Below are 9,963 nucleotides of genomic sequence, written 5' to 3' on the forward strand. Positions count from 1 at the left end.
TGAGGAAGAGAGAGAGTCTTAGAAATATCTCATGGGATTGGACCCTTGCACACTGAAACACACTGGAAGAGAACAACAGAGAAAAGGCCAGGTGAAAAGAAGATGGCAGGGATGTGTCTTATTTTTACACTTTATCCTAGAACTGTAAAAGCAATTCCACCTGGAAAAATCTTGGCATTTCACAGCTGCTGCATCAAGAAGAAAGAAATTGTAGGGAACACATAGAAAATAATAATAAAATGAGATATTGCGTGGCAAAAAAAAAAAAAAAAAAAGACATTATAAAAACAAAACATTTTTCCGGATTTTCTTAGAAATACACAAAGATGGAGAAATAAAAATATAATCAAGCAACTGTGACACAATTAACTTGTTTACTTTCTGCAACAGCTTAAGTATTTCCAAGGCAATCTTCTTTAAACTTTTTTTTTTAAGCAAACTATTTAACACACATTTGAGATGAGCACAGTCTGACTGCTACTCAAAATAGGGATCACAAGTATTTGATTAAGTGAGATTGATGAAATTTTTATCATATTAAAACCTTAAAATGTCTAGAAGGTTATGACTATAGGCTGGGTGCGGTGGCTCACACCTGTAATCCCAGCACTTTGGGAGGCTGAGGTGGGCGGATCACTTGAGGTCAGGAGTTTGAGACTAACCTGGCCAACATGGTGAAACCCCATCTCTACTAAAAAAATCCCAAAATTTGCTGGGTGTGGTGGAGAGCGCCTGTAATCCCACCTACTCAGGAGACTGAGGCAGGAGAATCGTTTGAACCCAGGAGGCAGAGGTTGCAGTGAGTGAGATTGTGCCACTGCACTCCAGCCTGGGTGACAGAGCCAGACTCCGTCTCCAAAAAAAAAAGTTATGGCTATAAAAGAAAGTCTTAATTCTGATTAAATATTAACACTATGTCAACAAACTTACAAATTTGGAAGTCTATATTCCTCACAATTCTTTAATTTTATTGTGCCATTTGGTGACAAAATAAAGATTAAAATGAAATCAGTTTCTATTAACAATTACACAGAAATAAAAGGAACAGTGCTCCAAGTCAACATAGATCCAGGGATATTACTCATATACTACATTGCAGGCATTGCTTAAGCTCCAAGAAAGGCATCATACATACAACCCTTTCACCAGAAAACACTTACAAGCAGCCTCTTGTCTAAGTTGGCTTTTCTCAAAGACGAGGTAACAGAGTTGGCATCTTTTTCTGCCATCCATGCTTTGAAAAGCTTGACAGCAAATGAGGCCGCAATGCCTGTTCAAAAACAAAAGAGAATTTCATTCCTTTTATGAGCAAAACCAATTGTGATGGTGTGCAAAGCACCCAGGTTTCCTGAAGTGGGTAAATAACTAAAAGACTAAATTTGGTACAAAGGAAAAGTCAATAGACCTCTAGGCAAATTCTCCTCTTCTCGTTACTCAAAATAGAACATTTTCAGGAAAAGGAAAATAAATTAAAATATTTTTCAAATTTGGACTCTTTGAATCCAACCTGGTCTAACTGTAAGTTATTTTACCTTGGTCAAAAACATATTTAACACCCAGTATCTTCGGTGTTATTGCCTTTATTTCACCCTCTGGTTCATATGTATTTCATGTTTATAACAGTGATCTTGAGGCACAAGAAAATTAGGAGACACAAAACTGTAATGTCACCTTTATCAAGTAATTTGCTAATCAAGGATGCCAGTACAAGAACACTGATAGTGATAGATATAATAAGTACTGCTACGAATAGATGAACACACATCATTTACCTTAGTTTTAGTTTTTATAAAAAGCATTTTATTTATTTATTTATTCCTATTTTTATTTTTTGGGGGATGGAGTCTCACTCTGTTGCCCAGGCTGGAGCGCAGTGGCACGAGCTCAGCTCACTGCAATCTTCACCTCCTGGGGTCAAGTGATTCTCCTGCCTCAGCCTCCCAAGTAGCTGGGATTACAGGCATGCACCACCAAACTCAGCTAATTACTGTATTTTTAGTAGAGACAGGGTTTTGCCATGTTGGGCAGGCTAGTCCTGAACCCTTGTCCTCAGGTGATCCACCTGTGCTGGCCTCCCAAATTGCTGGGATTACAGGAATGAGGCATTGCGCCCAGCCATAAAAAGCATTTTAAAATATTCTTGAGTTAAGCTATAAAAATATCAAGGCTGTTTCAAGTTAAACTTTTCTGGATTTAAAAAAAATCGTTATTAAGCTAGTTATGTTAAATCAGGAAACCATTCAATCACATGTCCACATTTACATTACCACTTATTTCCAAATAGAAATAATCAGATAATAAGAAGACAGTTCTATGAACACTTCAAATTTCTAAATTTATGTTGTGGTTATTTATGAAGAGTTAAGATGTAGTTGAAACATTTAACTGAGTTTTCTAAACTGAAGGTTCTACTATTGTTATGAGCTAATGATAATGTGGCCTAAGCAGCCTCTATTCTCTTTACCTCTTTCCTAAAAGAGGTCCCATTTTATCCAGTCCAGGTGACTACTCATTAGCCTAAGTTCTGGTACCACCTCTTTCTGATGATTAATTTAGTGACATCGCTCAAGCTCATCTGCCCAAGGCACCCCCCTGGCAATTGCTACTGGACCTGTACTGGTCATGCAGTCTGTGGCAGCCAATCAGCTGAAGGAAAGATAAATTATCCTGTGTTCAGGAGAAGTGTTCTTTCACTGAACCGGAACCAGGAAGAATATGCCATAACTGTATCAGCAGACATATATAACAAGAGGGGGCAGCATCCTTGGGATGAAGTTAATGCTATGAATGATAACAGGAGAAAAATACTTAAGTTCTGAACGATATTGCTGTTCAGCCTGAAGTCTGTCCTAATTTTCCATTTATTGTTACATAAGAAATACATGTCCTTATCTACCAATTTGACCCAGGTCTTCCAGTAACTGGAGAGTCAAAGCATTTAATTCGTCTATCATTCATACAGACACCAACTAAACCTGATTTTCTTCCCTTGAATAAGCAGAGAAACTAATTTTTTTTAAAAAAATGGCCATGACAACAAACCATGCATTACATCTTAACTGAAAGTTCATGTTAAACAACTTGTTAAGATGAATTTTTAGCATTATCATTAGCTCATACAACCAATATAAAATTTAATATAAATTAATACTAGGCTGTAATCTGTATTGTAAGTAAAGAAAAACTATGCTTGAAACTAGGAGCCTAAAATTGAGATTTAACTTTCTTTATAGTTAGTCCTCTACTGAGTAGGATAATCCCATCTCCCTTGGTCATGTATTGGATGAGTTGGGGAAAATGATTAATTTCTTAACTGTTTTCGTTATTTCTTTTTTTTTTTTAATCTTAGATAGTCTTTCTCTGTTGCCCAGGCTGTAGTAAGATGATGTGATCATAGCTCACCGTAGCCTCAAACTCCTGGGCTCAAGTAATCCTCTTGCCTTAGTCTACTGAGCAGCTAGGATTGCACGGTGTGCCAACACACCTGGCTAGTTTTTAATTTTTTTTTTTTGTAGAGAAGAAGAGTCTTGCTATGTTTCCCAAACTGGTCTCAAACTCCTGGCCTCAAGTAATTTTCTTACCTCAGCTTCCCAAAGTGTTAGGATTTCAGGCATGAGTTACCATACCCAGCCATTTTCTCAATGCTTTTCCAATTAGGAAGCAAGAGTTTACACCTCTAGTTTGTAAAAGATGGCAGAGTTTAAGGAAAAGCCATATAACAGAGGCACTATACTACTTCCATAGCAAAGTTATTTTTCTCCTCACCATCCCCCAAACATTTTACTATAATAATTTCCAGACATACAGAAAAGCTGAACAAACTGAACAATGACCACTCACATGCCCACCATCTAGTTTCTATAACTAATATTTTGCTGTATTTGCTTTATCACGTATCTATCCATCTAATAATGTAATATTTGGATATATTACAAAGGAAGTTACAGACATCATTTAGATTTTTAAAATAACTAGAAAGGCAATAATTTTCTGTTATGTTGGCTAGGATAATTTAAAATAATTAATGGTTAACATTTATATACTATGTTGATTTTCTGTGTGCAAAATGGCTAACAGCAAAAATAAGATGTGTGTTGTACTGTGAATTTTCTTCAGGGAAATACTTTAAAATGTCATAATACTAATAACATCCAACAATTACAGAGTCTGAATTGTCATAAATCTGAGTGATTTTAAGCTAAAAACTAGAGTCTTTGAATAAGACCGATTGACTCTCAATTTACTATTCTTTTCTTAGCTACAAGAAAACTATAACCCCTTTCACTATAGGCATGAATGAGGCTAGGACTTCATATACGTAGGAGGAAAACTTTTTAAGTTCTCAGAAGAAACAGATGTTCGCACAAAAGCTCTTTTAATTTGTTTTTAAGGAAAAATAACTGTTTTGTGTTGCATTGTAATTTGACTATCATTATCCTCCTACAAGTAAACAGCCCACTTTTGTTTTATTCTATAACCAAATCATGGTATGCATGCCTATCCAACTCTTAATGCCTTAAAATTAAAACAAGACTCCTTCTATTGCAGCAGACTTAAAACTGTTTTCTAAAATTGAGACAATGAATATCTTAAAAAGTGCAATCAAAATGAGTATCTGAGCATCAGTTTCTCTAGACCTTGAGAGGGGAACAGTTTTTGTTCTTACAATAGGGGTGAGAGTTAAAGGCTGCCATTTTGTATTGAAGGGCAAAAAGGTCACCAAATCAATTTCAGGGTATTTGACCTAGGCATCAAGTCTTCCATGAGATTTTAATTGGCTATTAGTCTTTCTTAATATGTCTTTATACAGGTGTGCATATTTTTTTCCTTCAAATGTCCTACAATTAACATGTCCACTCCTTTTATTATTTGAAAGGCAATATACACACATACACAGATATTCTCTTATGTGAAGAATGAGTAGTAGAGGACACCAAAAGGAGCAACTGGCATTTTTATAACTATCTGTGGCTTTTTTTTCCCTTTGTTGTCTGACAGGCGAGAAAACAGGAGCCTCATTACCTTCTTTGACTAAGCTGTCGGTGAAGAGACTGGTGAGGATGGTGGCGGGCAGGGTGCCGTTGCCCAGCAGAATCCCTGACAGCATCGCCAACTTTGTCTGCTCTGTTTCGGAAAAGGCTTTAAGGAAGAGGAGAAGCTGTGGGTCAAAAAAAAAAAAAAGAAAAAGAAAAGAAAAAAAAAAGGAACCATGTCTATGAAGCAAAGGACTGAAGTGGGAAGATAAACAGTGTGAACATCCATGGCTACGTGGCACACACACAGAAGGTCATATGTAAAGCATAGTAATTCATTTCATGATAAATTGGATGCCGTGGAAAGTGACTTGAGCAGGCAGGTTCCTTTCTTCTCAGTTCATTTACTCACAGCTGTAGATAACATTCACGGAAAGGAAAAGAGATATTTGGATGATATGTAAACAGATGGATTTATGTTTGACTATGTGCATGCAAAAGGGTTAAGTATACACGATGGACATGTTTTCTGAAATGTATTGTTTTTCAAGTTTTTCCACCTCTTTGGGTGACTACCTCTTCCCCTGCTACATATGCCCATTTTCTCTGAACAGAATTTTTACGGCAAAAACAGAAACAAATAAAAAGCCCCACAAAAACAAAAAACCAGGAAAGAGTCGAAGTTAAGCTTTTGACATTTAATATATACTTTTCTGAGCTCACAGAATACAACAGTCTTCAAAACAAGACTGTTCAGGGAGAAAGGGGTTTTCTAGGTTCTTGATGTTTTTTGGGTACACTTTTAGATTCTCTTGTCCCCGAGACAGGGAACTGAAAAAGTAGCAACCCTAGAAAAATATGAATGTAAGCTCAAAGCAAACAAAACAAAAAACCCACTTCCCATATTATATTTTCCTATAGTAGTCAGCCCTGTGGGATGTCCTTCTCTCTCCTAACTCTCCTCTGCTTTGTGCTTTGACTACATTCTACTGTTACTTTCTCCATTTCACCAGTTATTAGGCTTGCCATGGAAATTCCTCAGGGGCCACTATCACTACAGGAGCCTTGCTGATTTTCCATTATTTTGTGCCAATGCAAAATTCACTGGCATTGATAGAGACTTAAGTGTCTCCATCCTGATGACGTGATTATTCCACTAGCTGCATAGGGGGTAAGAAAATATTAACTTACTATTCCCCAATAATTGAAGGATTATTACATTATAGACTATTTACATTATGTGAAAGTGGCAGAACTGGAACCAAACCAGTCCATTCGCCTCTCAATGTATACCTATTAAATTCTCAACAAATTAAAAAGAAGTTAACATCTAAGTAAGTGCCAGGGAGTGAGGGAATGAGGGTTTCAAAGGCTTAAGCTCCAAGGAGCATCAAGAATGGGGAAGAATGAAAGAACTAACATAAGTATAGACAGTTCATGTCAATTTGTCCTTTTTCTCCATTATAAAAATAACATTTAAATGAGAATAATAAAAAATAGCCTCTAAAATAAAATTTTAACACCACTTCTTCAAGTTCACGCATATGACCAGATTCATTTAAAATATTCTTAATCACATAGAAATGGCACAAAAATTAGGTCATCATAAAAATAATAACCACATTGCTCACTTATATTAATCAACATTAAAACATAATTACATGTATACACACATACTGTTTTTCACTGCATTACATGCTAATGATAGCTAAAACTTGTGGAGTGGGCCAGACAACTCTTCTGATCACTTTATGTGTATTAATAAGTACAACAGGCTCCATCTCCAATTACAGAAAAGAATACTAAGGTACAAAGATATTAAGTAATTTGCCTGCCCCAGGTCAAACTGCTACCAAATGGTTGCTTTGCACCTCGCATTTCCATTTAATTTGTCATGGGCATTTTCCCTTATTAATACATGTAGTTATGCCTACATGTGTAAAAGACTGCATAGTATTCCACTGTATAGATTGTAAATTAATTAACCAGTCTCCATCTCCTACCAATGAACATTTAGGCTATTTTTCAATACTGTGGTGACATCTTTATACATATAGCTTTATATATCCATGCTAATGGATTCTTATAAATCCATGAAGGCCGGGGCATGGGTTATATAAGAAACATTTCTTTTAATGACTATTGTCAACTTGCTCTTCAATATTACACATGGAACTACTTTAAACTGGGTGGGGTGGGGGGCAGTTAGTGTGGGGAGGAGTGGGGAGAGTAAGTAAGTAGGGAAGAAGTAAGTATATGTTATGGTTACTTTTTTCACTTGGTGTTTTACTTTTAGATAGATATCTAAAACTGGAAGCAATGACAAAGTAACGAACAAATCTGAAACAGGTAAAGGTAGTGGGTGCTATATATAAATACAGGAGTTACAAACTGGAAGAGGGAACGTGCAATTACTCTAAAGAGGACATCTTTAAGGAGATGCTACTGTTGATTTGACTAGAGACCAATTACTACACTGAGCTCCTTATATGTTATTTCATATATTCCCACAGCAACCATAAGGTATATCCTCTTACTACAGCTATTTCACTGATGAGAAAGACTACTGAGATTTACACCCATACACTCTATCTCCAAAGAGGTGCTTCCATTCCCTTTGCTATACTGCATAGAATTAAAGAATTTTGCTGAACATTAGCTGCTGTGCTATGTTCTTTCATAGGCTTTAACTACTTAAACCACTTTATCTTGATTCTAGTTTTCATTTTAACCTCTGCATGGTCAGAGATTATACCCCATAAAACTATTCTTACTGAACAAAGCACACTGTCTTACATTAAATATTAAAGGAAAAAGTCCAGAATAATCACATATTTCTTCCTATAGCTATTAGCTAATGATCTTTCATACTCATTTATTTACCAAACATTTATTAAAAACTCACTACATGTTACCACGTATATGGCACTTTTGGAATATTATTGTGCATGTAAAATTTTATTTCATTTTATTATTATTTTTTCTGAGATGGAGTCTTGCTCTGTCGCCCAGGCTGGAGTGCAGTGGAGCAATCTTGGCTCACTGAAGCCTCTGCCGCCTGGGTTCAAGCGGTTCTCCTGCCTCAGCCTCCCGATTAGCTGGGATTATAGGCCACCATGCCTGGGTAATTTTTGTGTTTTTAGTAGAGACGGGATTTCAGCATCTTGGTCAGGCTGGTCTTGACCTCCTGACCTTGTGATCCACCCATCTCGGCCTCCTAAAATGTTGGGATTACAGATGTGAGCCACCACACCCGGCCACTTATAAAATTTTTATACACCTCCATTTCATTACTATAAAACAGATAGGCATTATATTTGAATTTTTACCTTTTTCATTTCATCTTCAAATGCCTTCTCCAAATACTTATATCTCCTGATGAGTTTATTGAAGACCTAAACATAAAACAGAACCATTAAATATTAGGTCAACCAAAAAGACACAGAAGGAGGGTATAGAAACTCACCGTAACAACACCATAGATCTACAATAAAAAAAGTGTATAGTTAAACAGGCTCACATTGCAATATAAAAACTGTAAGCATTTCAAAGATGCTACCATGACCTAGGGGAACAAATACGATCAAAATGTACATGTAAGATAAAACAAATTCATTCATTATAAAGATATAACCACTCAGATAATGATGTGATGGGGAGGAGAGCAAAGTGCAGGACAGATTCTACTCTAGGTAAACAACAAACATGTTTCTAGCAGATGAGCAAAAAATGTTATAATTTACTGGCAATAAAGGATGACTGGCCCCTATGGTTGTGTTAGAACTGTGAAGCAGAGTTTGCCACTGTATTAGGATCTAGACAGTCTTAAGTGGAATGATGTTTTTAAAGGGGGATTTTGTAAATATTGGTTATTTTAATAACTGTGGAAATGATTTCTTAATCTAGTTCCTTTTTCTCCTACACACAGGCTATACTCCTACTTACAACTCTTGGTGTATTCGTTTCCTAATGTAATCAAGATGGAGTCCAAGAGTAAAAATAATAATTGCCCTTTATGGGGAAAGAATGACCCAGGCAGGGAATTAACACACGATAAGCAAAAGAAATAAATTACATTAAAATCCCATAAATTTTATTTCCAATTTACACTAATACTCACATATTCTTTAACATGTATACAAGAAAAACGAATTTTCCTGATCTAAGAATAAATTCCCATGAGAGGTTAACAAAAAAAAAAAAAAAAAAAGAAAAGAAAAAGCATTATATTATTGTAGTTCTTTTTGTTTTGTTTTGAGATGGAGTCTCACTCTGTCATCCAGGTTGAGCAGTGGCAAGATCTCGGCTCACTGTAACCTCTGTCTTCTGGGTTCAAGTGATTCTCCTGCCTCAGCCTCCCAAGTAGCTGGGATTACAGGCACCCACCACCACACCCAGCTAATTTTTGTATTTTTTAGTAGAGATGGGTTTTCACCATGTTGGCCAGGCTTGTCACAAACTCCTGACCTCAAGTGATCCACCCACCATGGCCAAAGTGCTGGGATTATAGGCTCAAGCCACTCTCCTAGGCCTATTTTTGTAGTTTTAATGCCCATTATTTTCATCTGTTTAAAGGCTTTTTCTAAAATTCCTATTTAAAAAGTGGGTGGGCTGTAGAGCTTCTATAGAGTTTTCCTCAATCCTCTTCAAATGCTTCCCTACTGACTCAAGGGCAATCTCTCAAATAGGCTCTACCTGAGCATAGTTTCGGATGGTTTCATGATCTTCATTTGCTGAAAACACACAGTGGTTGGTCATCTTGGTCTTGTCACCATCATCTATGCGTGTTCCTCCAGGGGCTGAAAAGAGAAAGGTAATTATAGTTAGGATAATACTGAAATTGAGAACAGCATTTGCAGAACAGATCCATTCTGGCAAATGAAAGAAAATAATGAAAGTAGATGTAAAATCTAAGAGTCACATAAAATGTCAAAGAATGACACACATAGATGTACACATGTTGCTGTATATTTTTTCCTTTTCTTTGAGA

The 9,963-nt window shown here is 36.4% G+C and overlaps 1 protein-coding gene across 1 annotated transcript in view; it reads right to left on the reverse strand.

Moving 5' to 3' along the window:
- BZW2 (basic leucine zipper and W2 domains 2) overlaps positions 1 to 9,963 on the reverse strand; it is a 79,539-nt gene that overhangs the window by 28,537 nt on the left and 41,039 nt on the right. Inside the window, exons 4-7 of the mRNA XM_011983943.1 lie at positions 9,669 to 9,772; positions 8,303 to 8,368; positions 5,023 to 5,158; positions 1,161 to 1,270 (exon numbers count right to left, since the gene is read on the reverse strand). Coding sequence (XP_011839333.1) covers positions 1,161 to 1,270; positions 5,023 to 5,158; positions 8,303 to 8,368; positions 9,669 to 9,772 — 416 coding nt within the window. The remainder of the gene's footprint in view (positions 1 to 1,160; positions 1,271 to 5,022; positions 5,159 to 8,302; positions 8,369 to 9,668; positions 9,773 to 9,963) is intronic.

The sequence above is a fragment of the Mandrillus leucophaeus genome, unplaced genomic scaffold (assembly GCF_000951045.1).
Source record: "Mandrillus leucophaeus isolate KB7577 unplaced genomic scaffold, Mleu.le_1.0 Scaffold258, whole genome shotgun sequence".
Taxonomy (NCBI): Eukaryota; Metazoa; Chordata; class Mammalia; order Primates; family Cercopithecidae; genus Mandrillus; species Mandrillus leucophaeus.